The 18,704-nt window shown below is 48.2% G+C and overlaps 1 protein-coding gene across 1 annotated transcript; it reads right to left on the bottom strand.

The window, feature by feature from the left end:
* Positions 1–7,475: 7,475 nt before the first annotated feature.
* LOC123122749 (VAN3-binding protein) lies at positions 7,476–13,339 on the bottom strand. The gene is made up of 7 exons (XM_044543086.1): positions 12,894–13,339; positions 11,951–12,061; positions 8,887–9,277; positions 8,462–8,737; positions 8,319–8,368; positions 8,177–8,234; positions 7,476–8,080 (listed from the first exon to the last, which is right to left on the bottom strand). The coding sequence occupies exons 1-7, from the start codon at positions 13,188–13,190 to the stop codon at positions 7,872–7,874; spliced, it is 1,392 nt and encodes a 463-aa protein (XP_044399021.1). The 5' UTR covers positions 13,191–13,339; the 3' UTR covers positions 7,476–7,871.
* Between the last annotated feature and the right edge of the window lie 5,365 nt (positions 13,340–18,704).

Here is an 18,704-nt window from a genome sequence, read left to right as displayed (position 1 = left end):
TGGTTGATGTTTAGCCTGTTGTGCTTAGCATGCCTTTATATGTACTCATGCAGGACAATATTGAGAACAGTGTTGTTTTCCATCGAGGTTAGTTTCTTCGCATTGCTTATATGTACTCACTGTTCAGGATATCGGTAGCCGGTACCATATAGCCTGGGGCTGATAAGGGATTAATCGTCGAATCGGACATTTCACTGAATATATCTGTAACCCATTTATTAGTAGGCTAAATAGGGCCATATTTAATATATTTGAGGCTACATAGCAACATGCATTGTACTGAATGACTAAATATGCAATCCTAGGCTACATAGCAACAATGAAGAGTGTTACCTTAATGTTCTGATGATGTCTAGATATACATGTAATAAAATCTTATATAATGGGATGGAGGGAGTGTTGTACTACATCATTTTTCAATTGGTGTTTAGCTTCTAATATTAACTTGGTGCTTTTAGGTACATATATCATTGCCAACGATCCACACTTCGACCCTTTCTGCGTATCGGGCAATGAGATATTCATGAACCAGCATCAAGTGAGGAAACTGATAAAGATTGTTATTAAAATGGGTCAAAAGATGTCAATCGAACTATTTGTTTACACTTTATGCAAGACAACAGTGAACTGCAGGATGGTAAGTAAGAACCCTGTAGCCTTCTTTTTACTGCCCGTAATGAGTTGTGTTAGATGACAATGTCTGAATCTTTTTTCTTTTGCAGTGGATCCTGAAGCAGTTTACTCAAGATTACCTCTCAAAATACATGATTGGCGGCCGACCATCACAAGGGATTGGACTAGAGTCCTGCATGCCTTCTGCTTTCAGGAGAGCACAATAGGGCCATTCCGCTTCACCTTGTTCAGCAACCGGAATGTCTGTCGCCTCTTTCTTTGCCGTCTGCAATAGTACAAGTATAGAACCCTGGTTCATCATTCTTTATTTGGTGCTTATGTAATTCTTAAACATATGTACCTGTGAATTGAATAATGCATTGGTTGTTTGAACCTGATGGATATGAATAATGCCTACTTTCAAGTTAAATTAGGTACAATTTTAAATGGCAGCAATTAAATTAGGGCGAAATTACGGTGTGCAGGTCATTACAGCACACATGGTTGGTAAAACACAAACGTTTGCGATATACACCATAATCCGAGACGGTTTACAGAGAGGAAACGTGTGCAAGCATGCACACAGTTGCCGTTTGCAAAGCGTGTGTGATGTCAGACACTATCACATACGATGCGGGAAAACTAAATGTGTGTGATTGTCTACCTATCGTACACGGTTTATAATCATGAACTATTTGTGATGTACCAGGCATCGTAAAACTCCCGTGCCTGGAATCAGCCTGGAAAGCTCCCGTGCCTGGAATCTGCCTGGTTTTAGTTAAAACCACAAAACTCCGACTGCAATGGCAATGCGAGCACAAACGAGTAGCAAGGATGAAGCGTTTGGGATATTTGAGATATCGGAAACAGTTATATAGGGAGAACTGTATGCATCAAGGCCCCCTATCCCCGACGGTTTCTGGGTCGTGTGGGAAGGACCCCCCTATCGCGTCACTCACTAGGCAACGGTTCCAAATGCCGTCGCGGAAAGGGGTTAAAAACCGTTTCTATAGCACCAACGCGTACTAGTGTGAGCACATGGCTCTTGCGTCAAGACAATTTTTGGGGCAACAAAAGGAACTTCAAGTCCAACGACTCAAGGGAAAACTCAAGAAATTTCAAGCCAAAGGGTCAACGAATGAGGACTTGGCACAACTAGGGCATCTCCAATGGCGACCCACAAATTTCTTCCCACGTCCGTCCACAAACAGGGGGGCCAGTCCACGGACACGGATGCGAGAGGTCGCCATCCAACCCTGCCCACATACATCCGGCCTCCCTCATTATTTTAAAGTCTGCACGTTCAAATAGTTGCATACAAAGAGTTCGGGCATTCAAATAGCCACATACATAGAGTACATATGTTCAAATAGCCGCATGAAGAAGTAGTTCAAATTTAAAAAGGTTCAAATACTACATTCCAACATTGTTGTCCCCTTTAACCGCCCATTGATGCTCAATCTGATCTTCCTTCACCTGCTCATGATTTGGCCGATACCGAATTTGTTGATGCATTGAATAAACTCTTCAACTGTGGCCAGATTCTGGTCTGGAAGTTTGATAGGATCACCCATGTTCTCAAATTCTAGAACTACGGCATCATCCTCACCCTCCTCCTCGACGATCATGTTGTGCATGACCACACAACATGTCATCACCTCCTACATGGTCTCCGGATCCCATTGTTTAGCAGGTCTATGAACAACTGCAAAACGGGCATGCAAAACTCCAAATTCCGCCTCGACATCCTTTCTAGCTGCTTCTTGTCTTTGGGAAAAGTGAGACTTTTTTTGGCCAATTGGGTTAGAGGTGGTGCGAACAAAGGTAGCCCACGGAGGATAGATACCGTCAACCAGATAATAGCCCATGTGTGTACTCGTGTTTATTGACAGTATAGTGGCAAGGAAGTGCTTTTCCTTTAGTCAGCCTCGCAAAAACAATGGTGATTGCTACAACACATTGATGTCATTTTGAGACCCGGGCATGCCAAATACAAAGATCATGTGATGCAACTGCTTCAAGAATGATGGCGGGCTTCTTAACATGACCCTGATATTGACCTTGTAAAGGCTTCGGGCAGTTCTTCCATTTCCAATGCATGCATTCAAGAGATCCAAGCAAACCTGGCCACCCTCTAACTTCTGAGATTACCAATAGCCTCTCGGTGTCTGCCAGAATTGGTTCTCTCAGGTACTGAGGTCCAAACACCTCGACCACGGCAGTTGCAAACCTGACCATGACATCTCCGCATGTGCTCTCAGTCATCCGTAGGTACTAGTCCCACGAACTAGGGGTCGTGCCATATGCAAGCATCCGGAGTACGGCCGTGCACTTCTGGTAACTAGAGAAGCCAATCGTTCCCACGACGTCCTTCTTCAAGATGAAGCGGTGTAAGTGCATCTAGTGCGGCCCCTTGCTGGTTTTGGAGTATTGATCACAAACTTGGTTGAGGGACTAATGTGTTTGTGAGATTCATAGGAGAACACAGGTATGAGCCCCTGGAGATTCGGTTTACCCATCAAATATGACCCCTAAGAATGTGTGAAGATATTGACGATAATGGTGGTACAAGAAGATATTCGCTTGAAGACAATGGAGTGCGGAGACATAGTCTTTTGATAGTTTCATTTTCTTCTTTCTTGAGTCATAGGAACCACCGTACTATTAAGTGGGGTCGAGGTAAACAAAGTCAGAAACTGACGTGATGCTCAACCTAAAATCCCATGTCTTCGAGTGAAGACAATGAGGGAGAACCTCTTCCAAAGTTGGTTGAGTCGGCTTTACTTGGAGCCCAAGTCAAGCTGTCATGTGTGTTTGAAATCCGAACGTTGGACATGCGTCGGTTGGCCACTGACCAGGGTCAGTTCGGTCATATCATGTTGGGTTGCTATAAATAGCCCCCCCCCCCCTCCATCATAAGTTGGTGGCTGCTCTGAGTTATTACAGGTCTGTTGTCGCTTGAGAGCAACCCACCTCTGAAGCCTTTGAGAGAGATTCCTTGCGAGGATAAACCCAAAACAACCAGAGCCCTAAAGTGATTGAGCATCATTGAAGATATTCTGTTCTACATGAACTGAAGACTTGTTACACTTGAAGACTGTGATCTTCCAGATGGTTAGGCGTCGCGTTCTGAGCATCCAATGGTCATTGTTGATTGCCAGTGAATGAAGTCTGTGAAGGTTTGGAAGTCTACCTTGAAGACTTAACTGAGTGATTGGGCAAGATTTGCGGATCTTAGCTCAAGGGAATAATGTGTAGACCATGTCTTCTGAGTTCAATCTCAGCCTCCCTAACCAGACATACAGTTGGCACATCAACTGGAACTGGTCAAACAAATCACTTGTCTTCATGGAGCAACGGGTTCTATCACTTCACTCCTTTACTTACTGTTTAGTTTCGTGAAGCCCTTCATTGTTCATTCTGTTTGAAAAGATTGTGTGAAGATATTCCCCTAACTGTACCTTTGTCTTCGCATTAACTGTTCCTATCATTCACACCTGCCTAGTTTGTTGTCTGCTTTCACTTCTCACTTCAGTTGTGTTATTATGCCAGCATGCCTAGTGTAGTTTACCTTCCGATGTATCCTGTTTAGTTATTGTTTAACTTCCACGTCATCAAAGACATTGCCTGTTTCGTAGACTTTCATAAAAATCACCTATTCACCCCCCTCTAGTCAATAACTAGCACTTTCAAGTAGTCATCATTGGACCGGGCGCCATGGTACAAATGATCGAAGACACTCTTGCGCATCCAAAAACGCCAGCAAAAATGGTCAGTAAAGAGTGCATCGAGGGTCAAGTTGTCGGCCATCAGGTCGCATGCCCTGTTACGGTTGAGCACTCGATGACCCTTGATCGAGCCCTTGAAATTGAGAACATGCTCCTCCGGATGCTCTGCGTCTTCAAGGACCACCTGCATCCTCGCCGTCTCATCCGTGTACTCCTCTTCTGTGGACGAGTCGTCGGACGACTCAACATAGGCTCGTATATGTACTCCAAGTCGGGATCCATTGCTAGAAAGAAGAAGGGAAAACTTTTTTAGCTCCGGCAATTCATCGAAGAGTTTCCAGGCATGGTGAGTATAGCATGAGCGGACGATGCCTGGCGGGGCGGTCGGAGGAGAGGGGTTGAACGGCGACAGAGGAGTAGCGGGCTGGAGCCCGGCTGGAACGTTGGAGGTGACGGAGACGTAGAGTTCCGGTAGGGGTGTGGCGTGGCGACCAGGCGACTAGGGTGGTGGAGCGGTGGCAAAGGCAAGAGAGAAAGAAGGAATGAGAGAAAACGAGGAGATGGAGGCACGGGGTCCGGTAAGGGTTTGGGTGGGCCGGGGTGTTGAAGTCCTACGTGTCTACTGTCCGGACTCCCGCAAAGTACGTCTGGACCAATATAGGCCCGTGTTGGATAGCAAACCGTGTCCGGACCACGCGGTCTGGGTGTTTTGCGGGCAGTTTGAGGGTCCTCCTTGGAGATGCCCTTAGAAGAGGGGAGGCAATGCTGGCAAGTTTATCTGCAAGGCCAAGACAAAGACTTACCCAAGCAAGAACATCCACTTTGCGAGGAAGAAGCCTCAAAGTGTTAGTGGTACAAGAAGAGTTCTACTCTGATGATGATGAAGATACAAGCGGTGAAGCGGTTGCAACGGCCTCCGTAGCCATGCCATCACTTCCTCTCCATCGGTGTCTCTCTTCGGCTCCCATAACGAGAACATCATCACCACCCAGAAGTGCCTTATGGACAAGGCCTCAAAGGTAACCCCTCCCATCAAGTATATCATTACAACTAACTCATCTTTGATGAATTGTGTGGGAGATGATGAGGTCACAAAGGAAGGTGAGAATGAGTTTGACAAGTTTGTGGTCAAGTCCAGAGGTGAGACCAAGAAACGCTATATCGCTCTCTTGAGACAACTAGATGAAGCTAATGCTCTTGTTGAATCTCAAGAGAAGACCATCACTAAGATGGAAGGACACCTAGCGAAGTGGCGATAGTGGAAGGAGATTGGAGGAGCGCAATGATGAGAGGGGAGCGCGGGAGAAGGGAGCGTGGTGAAGAACCGGTCGGAGCCATCCTTCAACTTGTTTGGTAGCGCTGGCATATTCACACATGATTCGATAAGTTTCAGAAGTGATACGCGCCTAGAACATAAAACTGAATTTTGACGTAATCATAGATATATTCGGCCAGTAATTTATGTTGAAGTAGGAGTTCAGTACAGAATACGTTTCGTCCCATAGAACATCTCAGTTTCTGTATTTTTACTACTAGTAGTAGTAGTATACAATACAAATACGTTTTAAGTTCCTTTCCGGAATCTGAAACTGAAAATTGCAGTTTGCGCATGGGATTTTCATTTTCCGATGCCTATGCGAAGCAGTCTCTGTCGCGGAGCACAATGGCACTCGGTATCAAGCCAGTTGTGCAAAGAAGAGAGTACCGGCCCCGTTTTGGAGCATGCATGATGGCAAAGGGGAAAGAAGGTAGTCGTAACATGCAGTACTCGGCCAAAGAGTGCAAGACGCATGCTACTACTATTCGTCGCCGCTTTACTTCACATGTCCACATTCCGTCACTCATATCCTCACATTCAGACTCCCTGCTGCAGCCTTGGTTTCGTCGAGCCACACCCAGACTCACCAATGATCGCCCATATGAAAAACCTGACCAGAATGCCCTGGGCAAACACGAAAAAGAAACAAACAAAGAAGCGTGTAGCTCGTACTACTATCTGGAGCGGACAGCCTGACTCTCCCCCCTTCAGAATTGAATTTCCAAACACGTCATTTCACTCACCGCAACCCTGTTGCTACCCGTCTTTCCGGTCTCCTGGATCACAAGAAGCTCAGCTCCGGCTCTTCTTTACATGACAGGTTTCACTTCTTTCCCAGTACATCTCTCGCCACAGGCCAAAGCGGCAAAGATTCGCGCCTCGTCGCGGCAACCAAGGTCTACAAGGTGCCGGCGATCATTGAGCCCTTACTCTTTTCCCCTCTCCCTGTCAATGGAGGCGACCTAGGGCTAGAGAGATGCCTCGCCTTTTACCGCATCGGATCGATCCTCCAGGTTCCAAATGCCGCGCCTTGCCTTGCATTGGATACGGCACGGCACTTGCACTTGCACAGGCAGTCCCCGCGTACTACCGCAAAGCCGAGAGAGATGGGGGACACAGAGAAAAGCTCTTTACCTCGCCAATCTCGAGACAACGGAAAGGAAAATCACATCGTGGCATCCGGTTTTCTGAATGATTTCACGTGTAAAGGAAGATGGTACTCCCTCTGTTCACTTATATAAGACGTTTTAGTAAATTCAGACAGTGTACTAAACAGTTCAAACTCAGCTGTCTGAAACGCCTTATAAAAACGAACGGAGCGAGTAATAGTTTCAGTCTCAGAGAAATGAAATTACTGAGTAAAGGATGCAGAGTACGCGGGTCTCTGAACAAAATTATTATTCTGAATCGACTGCAGCAGCAGCCGAAGGGAATGTGATCCCCAGCTCCTGAAACGGAAGAATGAGAGAGTACAGCCTCCGGCATGTTGAAAGCAAAGCATGTTGCAAACTGGGAGGGAGAGCAGCAGAGAAGGAAGGGACCCAGGGAATTCTTGAGGCGACAGCTTTAGCAGTTGACATGTACTGTAAGGGCCCCTGACCTCAGAGCTAGGGGCAGACGATGTTCAAGGGACAAAAACAGCTTTTGCTCCCGGTCAAAGATTCTAAACCGCAGCCGCAACCACCATTATACACTACTCAATTTACTCCTTTTCAGGCCTAAGAGCGCTGTCAAGGATCAATCATGTCCTTCAAAAGAACCCAATTACTATCTATCTTCCAAGATTTTCCATACCTAAATGGAACAAAGCAGAAATTACCATACCTAAATGGAACAAAGCAATGATCTTCTCCCGCCACTAGATGCCTCTCTGTATAATAGGCCACCGACACACCACAGGTGAGAAACAAAACTTACACAAGGAAACAGAGCAAAGGGAGAACTTCACTCTAGCCACTCTTCTTCACACATGAGCTGATCAACCACATGCACATAAACACACAGCCTTCAGTTCACTTCCAGCCCTAACAAGTAGCAACGGCATGATGGTCCATTTCTCTTGCAGGACAAGAGGTACACCCCATACATAGCCCATGCTGTTTTCTTCTGTTGCCCCTCGCCTCACATCTACAGCCTAGCAAACAAACGCACACATGGGACGGCTCCGGAGTTCGGACGACCAAAAGCCCGGCGTCGGCAGCCCACTCAGTCAGTCACAGGGGACGCTTCCGCTCGCCGGCGATGCTGAGGAGGCGGGCCACGCCCTTGGTCCACAGCTCATACTCCCTCTGGCTGGTGCACTCGAACTCGATCACCCGGTGGTCCGCCGTCCTCAGCCCGAAGTAGCGCCGGTGCTCGCCGTCCTCCAGCAGGTGCCGCCCGGGCCACGCCGCCACGTCCTTGCACACGTCGATCACCACACCTGCAAGCAGCGACATGGATCCGACCTCGATCAGCGCCATGGATGACGGACAATGAGATGATGCTACCGTCGTTGCCATGATTGCTTGCCACTCGCCTTTCTTCTTCTTGGTGATTGTCCCTGCGACATGCCGGCTCTTCATTTTCAGAGAGACCTGCAAGCACGCCATGATAACTAAGCAAAAAGACCAGAATTGCCACAAAAAGGTTCTATACAACTCGAGGACGTCGGCATTTACCAGGCCCATTCGGTTGATGTACACCGATACGACCTTCCAATGCAGTGCGCCTGCAGATAAAACGATCATGAAACAGCAGCGTCAGTACATGTCCATGCACTTTTAACACATCGATGAACCGGAAATGTATCACCAGACAGCACCTTTCCGCGTGCGTTTAAGGAGCTCGGTGCCGCGAACAAGAAGTTCTTGGCTGCACACGCCCAGGAAGTTGTTCTCCTCCTCTAGCGAAAGATCGCTGATGCTGCTGCCGTTGCTCTCCAGCTTGCGATGCTGCTGCTTTTGCACAATCTGCTTGTGATGGTGCCCTCCTCCTGCACCTCCTCCTCCCATCGTCCCCTTCTCGACCGGGATCACCGCCGCTATGTTCCACACCTCCTTCAGAGCCCTCGCCCTCAATGTGGCTGCACCTCTCAATGCTGCACACAAAAAGCACACACAATGACCATCCAACTCGAGCTTAAGAAATACTCCCTCTGTTCCAAAATAAGTTTGAACTAAATCATGACACTTATTTTGGAACGTAGGGAGTAGTCATCATTGCATCAGGTGGAAATAAATCACAAACCAGTAGCAGCAGCAGCCGTGACCGTGACGATATCGCCAGGCGTCCTGACGTTCACCGCCGAGCTAACAACCGCCTCCAAATGCTCGCGCTCAGCCCCCAATGACTCCGCGGCCTCGACGCATTGCGCGGCCACGAGCGTCGCCGCGGAGGCCATGGCCATGTCGGTGCGGGCCGCGCGATCGTCCTTGCCGGAACTGGAGGCCGCAGCGGTGGCAGCACCAACGGCCGCAACCGCAGCGGCCACCGCCGCGACCGAAACAGCGGCATGGACCTGCGCGTTGTGCGCTCGCGTCTCCTCTTTCTTCTTCTCCTTCCTGTCCTTGAGCCACCGGCCGACCGTCTTGCTGCCTCCTCGGTACGCCTGTGGCTTCGGCGTGCCCGCCCTGCAGTACTGCATCATAGTTTTAACAAGAGATTGTCCAGTTAGCAAAGAGCATTCCAAAGGATGTTTATAATTCTCTTTTCTTTCGGTTCAGTGATCGTTTTGCAATACTGTAGATCAAACACACTAAACTGCTAGGAATATTTGCTCCAAGTGAACAAAAAATAATCGTTACAGCAAATGTTGCAACTAGGGCATGCATAGATCGAACCCAAATTTCACGGGTGGGTCCTTAACTCTCTCATGGTACTACTAACAATTATTCAAGGCTCGTCGCCCAGCAGAAACCACTGTGTATGCACAACGTTAAACTATAGTACGGCATAAGTAAGTCTGTCTGATAATTGAGCAAGAGCGTGCCATATACTGGCGCATACAACAGTAAACAATGTACTGTAATCTCAGAGGATAAATGGACACAATGATGAAGCGGCGTGGAATAAACCTGCAGCATTGGTCCTAGATCAGATAAAAGAAGGCATCATCACTAACACACCAGATTAGAAAAGCTGGAGGAATAAAACTCGATTAGGGACCAAAAAGGCAGGAGCCTAGCGTCATGATGCAGGAAAGCGAGCAGAGCAGACCGAGCTTAAAGGCAAGGACTGCATGCCTGCTAGAGTTGAGTACCTTTTACCCACAGAGAGAGAGAGAGAAACGGGGTACATGGAGAGTGACATCGGCAGACTGGGCGCGCACAGTGTTCGCTTGCACAAGCAGCAGCAGACCAGAGCCCAGAGGCCAGACTGAGACGGTACCCGGAATCGGGGCTTCATTAACGCACACCAAGCAAGCAACACAGTAAAAATCCATTCTTGCAAGCAAAAAAATGTTTACCACGACAGGAAGAGGTTTCAGGATTAGGGGGGCCTAAACAACTGCGATTAGCTCGGCTGGAAGGACCAGAGTGGCCCTGTGTACGGCCTGCCTATCCTAATCAGATCTTTGACCTTGACCTCTCATAGGAATTGTCTCTCTTGGGGCTGGGGGCATGTGGGTGTGGGGCATTCCTGGGCTTTTTCTTCTTTGCACTTAATCCCGAAATAGGGGTGAACAGTTGAATCTTTGGAGGCATTTCAGATTTGCTTTATCATGAGCTAATAAACTGTTCCAGGAATATGTTTTCTAAAGAAAGATGCTTTCCAGATTACAAGCTAATAATTCGTCAAGCCAGACAAACCAATGTATAGGCTGGCCTGCCAGTGTGACATATCTCTCTGTCTTTGGATATCCAAGCACATTATTCTAGCACCATACTGTGTTGGCCCCCAACAGTAATTTGTAGATAGTAGTACAAGAACGTTTCCCGTCGAAAAAATAACAGAGAGGAGACGGGAGGAACAAAGCAAATTATAACTGTTGTGAGCACGCCACTGAAGTGACACTTAACAACTACCACAGTGAAAAGGAGAACAAGGTACATGAGGGATAAAAACAAGGCATGAAGAACAAGAGCTAGGAAGAAAAGAGGGATGGGCTCACTTTTTTTGACAGATGGGCAACAGGACCCTACAGATGGTCCATGTAAATCTGTAAAATGTGGTGCTTGTTCATGGGAAGCTCCATGAACTACCCGGTGCTGGTGCTGGTGCATCCAAAATGGAGATATACATGATCCCGCATGTGAAGGGGCACAGGCTTCAAACTGGAAAACAGGAGTTGTCGGCGGGGGAGATGGAAAAGGACATGGCCGTGGCAAAACATTGCACCATGGGCGCCGAGATCGCAGGCTCTTGCTACTAGCAAGGAGAGAGAAAGCGAAAGGGACTAGGCAAAACAAAAGATGTGGGGAAAAAGAGAAGGGTTACTATGGCCAGGTGTTTTATCGGAATGAGAGAAAGGCAACGGGGCCTGTTCCTTTTTTTTATTTTTCTCTTTGGTCTCTCTCTAGAGAAAATTTTGTGCACAGAGAAGGCTGCAAGGCTGGTCTCTTTGTCCCAGGCAGCCTCTCAGTGTCCCACAGCTTCCTATAGTTAGTATTTTCATGAGCAAATGACTCTTCTGGCCTCGGTTGTTCTACTTCTACCACAACGAAGCCGCGGTTTCTAGTGTGAGAGTCTACAATGCTAGCAATCTTTAAAATGTTTTGATATTTAGTTGAGAAATTTCGTCGGTATACTGAACAAAAACAGCGTGCAAACCATATTTTAGCCACAATATGCAGGGAAAAGTTTTGTGAACAGATTTTTTTTCCCCGGACAAATAATCTACTAGCAAGGACAATGGCACTACTAATAGTAAAAAGAAAGCTGCGGAAAAAGCTTCATCATTTAATCTACTTTTTCGGGTTTTCTGAAGTTGTAGAGCGCGGAAAAGAGGATTTCCCGGTAAACAAGCACACGACCGTCAGTCGTGCACACGGCTGCTGGCGTACAATCTCTTTTGGTTTCTTGCTGAAACTCTAAATAACTTCACACATCAACGCAGTTCGTCCGCTAGCGCCTTGGTCTTTGTAACGTACACCTGATTATTAAAACGCCTACGAGCATCCAAGGACGGTACTCCTCCTACTAGAAACTTGGCACAATTAGTGAGCCACGAGGCAAGCCTGAAGAAGGCTCAGCATTAAAAATTGCGGCCAAGTACTAGAACTGCCAGTACCGCTGCACTTAAATCACGAGCACATAGAACAGGCGCCTAGAAAGTAGCACGAGTGCGAGGCAAAGGTGACAGGAAGCGAACCTGCGAGTCATCAATCTCCGGCGAGACCGGCGGGCTGTCGGTGAGGGAGCCGCCGCCGTTGAGCGGGCCGCTGCTGTGGGAGAGCCGTCCGGACGTGAGGGGCGCCACCTCCTGCACAACAGATTTGCATCAAGGTTCAGTTCCAGCGATCAATTAAAAGTGGTAAACAGTAGTATAGATTATTTACTTTTAATTCTGCTAATGCGAGAGAAGAAATGGAAAATCAATTCTCGGAAGAACCGAGGAATCGATGATGAATTGTTGCCCTGACCACTAATCTGGGTTTTTTGTTAATTAAAAAGAAGAGAGAAAAAGGTTGGGATTACACTTCTTCTAATTTCCCTCATAGGAGAGGAATCTCCCCTTTGGCCGTTTCTCCTTGTCCAAACATGGGGTCAAACGGAAGACGAAGAGAATAGATGTTGAATTCGACGGGAGAAGGAATCGGAGCGGTGAGAAAGGTCAAGAGGATCATCATTAATTCCCATCAAAGGGGCTGGATTTCGTACTGGGGCGTACGCTCGGAATCCTCTGACAGAAATCACAGGAGATAAGGAAACCACGAACTCATCAGAGAAACGTACTCCACAGTAGTAACCAGCCCGCAGAAAATGTTTGGATTAGCAACTTGTAATTCTCGGTCGAACGCAGCTGAGCGTCGAAATCCCCAATAAAAAACGACTAAAGCACACGCTTTAGCACTGTTATTAAACAAAACAAAACAAAACAAAAGGAGAGAGAGGTCAGTCAGATGCTGCCATGCCACGGACAAAACGGAACTCGCCGGTTACAAACTGAAATTTTTAGTGGTATTTCTTTTTCCCTCTTGTGCAAACGGATCGTGAGTTTTAGCAGCTCTCATCGGAGAACGACGTTCTTTTCCCCGGAAAGAGAGAGGAGAGGAGAGGGGAGGAACGGCGGAAACGGAAGGAGGAGGGCTCACCGACTGCGCCAGGATCCGCTCCATGATGAACTGCGAGGTGGCCGCGGAGGCGAAGGAGAAGGAGCTGCCGGCCGTGGCGGCGCCGTCGTCGAGCTCGCAGCAGGCGGGGTCCTCGGCGATGGGCGCGGCGAGCAGCGGCGCCGGCGACGGCGGCCGCGGGCGGGGCACGTCGACGGCGGAGGCGCTCCAGGAGCGGGAGAGGAACTCCAGCGGGTCCAGCGGCGGCTCCGGCGGGCGGAGGTCGCCGGCGGCGAGGCGGGCCCGCGGGTGGTGGGGGTGGGGGTGGTGGTCGCCCATGCAGGCAGGCGGCGCGGCGGCCGTGGGCCAGGCAGGGAGAGAGCGGAGCGGTGGAGTGGGAGTGGGAGTGCGCGAGTGTGTTCCGTGCGTGCGTGCGTGCGTGAAGTCGGGCGCGTGACTGGCTGCGGCTGTGCGCGCACCGGGGGAAGTGGAGGTGGTGGTTTTTGGGCTGGTTTTATAGATGCCGTTGCCAACCGCGCGAGCGTCTCTTTGCCGAGCCCTCCGCTTTCGGTGCACGAGGCGCCGGGGCTAGTTTTTGCGGGTAAAAGGTAAAACTTGTACTGTGACGTGGCTACGTGGCGTTTTCGTGCACTTGTTGATCGCTTTCAACGGCGGTTGTGCACGGCGAGAGGTTTTTCCACCGCCGGTATGGTACTTCTACGATGACACATATGGTAGTAACTGGGTTTTATTAGATAATATACTCATTTCCGTCCATCTACTAGTGTCCCGACTCTTGTGCTCGCGCATATTGTGGTCACATTTACGTTGGATCGCACACGAGTTTAGACGACTAAGCCACAATCAAAACGTCCACGCGACTCAACCGTTCGCCAAGGTGTTAATTGTGCCCTAGGTCGACACGCAGACATAATCGTAATCACATTTGTCTAGCCTATTTAATAAAAGATTTTTTTACTATTGCATCTGATTAAAAATTGTTGAATGAACCACCGTCCACAGTTGGGCTCATATCCTTTGCTCGGATTGCTTCAATTATGTCTTTAAAGTTTTGCTGCGTGTATGGCGAGGCTGCCTAGAAACAGTTCATGCACTGCTGTGTGCCAACTGTCAAGAATGGGCGGTGTTTAATTTCTTTTGTCGTTAGTAGGAAACCGACCTTGCGAGGTTTGAATATTCTTATAGATATTAGTTTCAAAAAAATCTTCTAGATAACATGCATATCAGCATAAATTTATGGGATGGCGTCTTTCTTCTTTGTAGTTATCGATGTTTGGAAATATATAACCATTATGGCGCACTTATAGTTTCACCTATATATTGTTCACCTTCCAAATGTGATGTTATGTATCCTAGAAGCCAAAACATAGTGTTAGAAACGCCTCGTGAAATTTAACTCGGTTTTTAAAGTTTTGCTGACTCTCCCTAAAAATGATCAGAAGGGAACGAAAGGGTGAGCCCACCCATGGTTGATTCAATGTTAACGGTTTGCTCTTTCAAAGCCAACACTTTTTTTTCGATCATTTGAAGCCAAAAAAATGTTTATGGCATTTGATCATATTTTTCTTTTTGGGTCCATTTATGTCCGATTGACTAATGTTTTTCCTGTACCTAAATTGATTAAAAAAGGTATGGTTTTCACTAAAGTGGAATTATTTATGATCAATTTAAATATAACAACAATTTCATACCACGACTAAGGATTAGAAACCGATTTGCTTTTTCATTTTATAAATGGACTTTTTGAGTGAGTTTGCTCCTATTTTCTCTTTAAAATGTGTTTTTCTGCCTCTTCCTGCTGCCAGATTAGCTCTAGGTTGTTGCACCTGTTCTACAGAAAAGAAATGACACCGGTAAGTCCCAAACGTTTGGGATTTTCCAATGGCAGATTGCATGTGTTTTTGTGGCAATTCATATACGCGACGGATGGCAAGTTTAGTTGGTAAGCATGGTAATTCCGCCCTCGGTTGTTTTTTTGTCAGAAAACTATCATCAACTAAATTTGACATCCTCGCATCAATTAAAGTTGCCATAAAAAACGTTTGATTTACCATGAATAAATCAAACGTTCCACATTTATCATTTTCGAAAAGGAAAAAGGCTGCATCATCTTTGGTTGACGCCCACGCTCTGAAGTGGCGCAGCCGCGCACAGCACAGCACACCCCACGGGAGCGCGCTCCTTTGCACCAAAGATGCGCCGCCCTTCGATCAGAAACCCGTTTTCCTGCCAGTCGAGCCTTAAATTACCGCGTCTTTTCTTCGAGAAGCAACCCGGCCGGAGGAGACGTGCGCGCGCCTTTGCCTTGGCTGCACGCGTCGCCGTGAGTAACTGGCGACCTGGATGACGGTAGACCCAGCAGAGTGAATACCCCAGCCCAGCTCGTCACCCGCCATGGCCTCGTCTGCCTGAGCTCGTAGCCATTTTTGTTGTCCGCTCCTGCCGTGGTTTAACTCGGACGCCCGCGCAAAGCTCTCGTCAGAGAACAGCCGAAGATGGGAGGCGCTGGCTAGCAGTAGCAGGCAGCGAGCAGCGCATGGGTCACTGTTGGGAGTACCGCGCTGACGGCAGCGCGCTGTAAATGCGCGTCGCTGCGCACGGCCGCGGCGTGACACGCCGGGACGGGGCCCGGTGGCTCCCAGCTGAGACTACGGTGACCTACTGCTCATAAGTGAGCGGGGGGAGCCCGATCGTGTCCTGCAACTCGGTGGATCGATCATGCTAACCCTTAATTAGACCCCTCTAAAAGTCGTCCACGGTGGGCCTGCATGCCTTCGATGGCAAAATTCGCGAGGGTACTGTACATGGATGCAGAGATCGTTCGTGAGAGAAGGAAAACAATTCCGCATCCCGGTCAGGCCCGAGTCTTGAGACGAGAGGCTGACAACTAATATCTGACAACTAATACAGTATCGGCTAGAATTGAGTTTGGCAGTGTGCATTGCAGAGTGAGATTCATGCAGAGGCCAGCGGTGGCAGCTAACCGAGGGTGGTGGTTCGGGTGCAGTTGTCAACAGGGAAACGCACGTACGTCCATTTAATCGATCATGCATGCGCACACGGCGGCATGCCAAGCTCATCCGTACGCTCAGTGATGTTGGCCAATTAACGCATCGTCCATCATTGTATTTTTGTATTTTGTTGTTGTTGTTGTTGTTGAGATGTCCGTCATGTGTGTTGATCCGTTAGATTTACACACCAAGTGGACCAGTAGCAGGACTTTTCGGACCAAACTCTACGTACTGTGCGTCATCAGCACAATTATATAGGTTGAGGCCACGTAATTAAGGTCGCTGGAGATTTCGTTTCGCGCAAAGATTGGATAGCTCTCTACGTCGAAACGGAAACATTCTCTTCTTATTTTGTACTCTCTCACTTCCTAAATATTTGTCTTTCTAGAGATTTCAACAAGTAACTACATACAAAACAAAATAAATAAATCTACGCTCTAAAATATGTCTATATACATCCGTATGTGATAATTTATTTAAAATCTCTAAAAGGACAAATATTTAGAAACGGAGCGAGTATATTTCTTCAACAGCATGTAAGCATTTCGCAGTTTTCATCTGCCAAGTTGCTTCAAACTAACGCAAAATACCAAAGATCCTACGTCCCCCGCATTCTGCTTGTCATATCTTTGTACAATGTACGAAAATTAAGGTAAAGGTCTACCCTTTTTGTCCTATAATATAAAAATGTTTTTTACACTAGTGTAGTGTCAAAAACACTCTTATATTATGGGACGGAGGGAGTAGTAGATACATCAACTGTACGGCTCTCTTATACTTATTTTTTGCAAAAATAATAATTCGTACTGATTTTTCATTTTTCGGCAAAAACAAATCATCTTATGCCATTCATTACTCCTTCCCAATGTACGATTCGACCCGTCCTGTGTAGTCCAAACCCATTTTTTAAACTCATGTATAATCCCAACCCTCGGCAGCCCAGCACCCATCCGCCATGCGTACGGACGGAGGCGACCTAGCTGTACGAGCAAAACGTACGAAGCCATATACCTCGTGCCCCTGCCCCCCCGATCGATCCGTCGCCCAACCATGCCCTGGGTCGAGTTCTTCTCTGGTGGCTGTGCGTGGGACTGGGACATCCACCACGCACCAGCACCACAGCTGGCGATCGACGGCGACCAACGTCGAGCTGGAGGCCAGGCGAGATCGATCGATCTATGATCTATCCAATCATTCCACCGCAACAGGCGGTTGCTTCCTCGATGCCCCGGCCGGTGCCGGTGCCGGTGCCCAGCTACCTATGGCCTGGTCACAGGGTCAGCCCGGCCACTGTGCCCGGGGCCTTGCCGGCCGGCTACCGCCTACCGCTACCGGACGCACGCAGCAAGGCTAGCCAGCCTGCCAGCTATGGGCGATCCCTGGCGTGGCGCGCGATGACTTCACGAGATCCGCGGCACAGTGCCGGAGGAGCGCGAGCAATGGCGGCACACGGCATGCGGCACGAGGCGGGCGAGCCCATCCCGCTCTGGTCGAGCAGCCTCCGGCAAAGGACAAAGAATTGCTGTTGCCTTCTGGTGGAGCTAGCTGTTCGCGCGCGCGCAGCCTGGTAGAGTGGAGAGTGGTCTCCATCGTAGACAAGCATGGCGCCGCCTGCTGCATACTGCAATCGTTGGATCCACCACGTACGGCCGGCTAGCTTGCATGTACTAGCTGCGCCCTACCGAATCCTTGCACGACTGCGAATCACTGTTTCATCTGGGAAACACCGAGCTCGACGAGATCTCCGTTCGACGGTAACGGCGCAGCACATTTTTATGTGCAACTTTGAATGAGAAAAGTAGTCGTCGCAAAAAGAGAATGTTTCGGTCTGCTGCATCCGAATGAGAAAATTGGGTCAAAACATTCTCCCCGGGAAAAAGGAACCTATAATTGTGCAATATGCGGTCATATACATGGTGGATACGAGGAAACTTCCGTCCCATTATTGGAGCTTGTACCCAGATGGCATCATGTTATGTGTTGCGCCAACTTGCTTTTGTCTAGTTAATAACAGGCACAAGCTACCTACTTGCATGATTAATACGCGGAAGAAAATAGCAGAACCCATGATACTGACAAGGCCAAACCAACCGTCGAACCAACAAGATGGTACGTACAGGGAGAAGCAAAAGCTGGTGCACGCCAGTAAACTACTGAGGTTAATACGAGAATGTAGTACCATGCATGTGTTAAACACACACACCAGGGACTGGTAGAGTAATGCAAGAGGGAGATGCATGCTCGAGGTAGCACCGCATATACTACGTGCTACCGTACCACCCATTAGCCTCGGGACCGAATATACGTGCGGCAGTAGAGTAGGCCTACCTGAAACAACGTACACAGATTATACAACTCCGTATTATACCGCAAAAGAATGAATGTAGCGGCCTGTGGATCGTGCACTGGATAGACGTGAGTAAATTAAAAAAGGAAGAAGGATAGACGTAGTAGTACCATGCATGCTAAACACACCAGGGAAGTGTGTGTGCGCGCGCGTCTATAACTGGTAGAGTATTGCAAGAGGAGATACATACACGAGGCAGCACCGCATATACTACGTGCTACCGTACCGCCCGTAGAGCATCCACAGCCGCGATGGGCAAATCCGGCCCTCAAAGACACTCACCGGTTTCTCGCAAAAAAAAACATTGACCGGTCACGCCTTAAATAATGCAATCCACATCCGGACACCTTAATTATCATATCTCAAATTCATACAAACTCATGCAACTACGTCAATGCATTACACATATCGTCTCACTACTCCATCACTACTAACATGCCATCGAACTACTAAAATTTGGCATGTTTGGCTATG

The sequence above is a fragment of the Triticum aestivum genome, chromosome 5D (genome assembly GCF_018294505.1).
Source record: "Triticum aestivum cultivar Chinese Spring chromosome 5D, IWGSC CS RefSeq v2.1, whole genome shotgun sequence".
In the NCBI taxonomy this organism is placed as follows: Eukaryota; Viridiplantae; Streptophyta; class Magnoliopsida; order Poales; family Poaceae; genus Triticum; species Triticum aestivum.
Note: the sequence above shows the minus strand (reverse complement) of the source record. Positions and strands in the feature narration are given on the sequence as shown.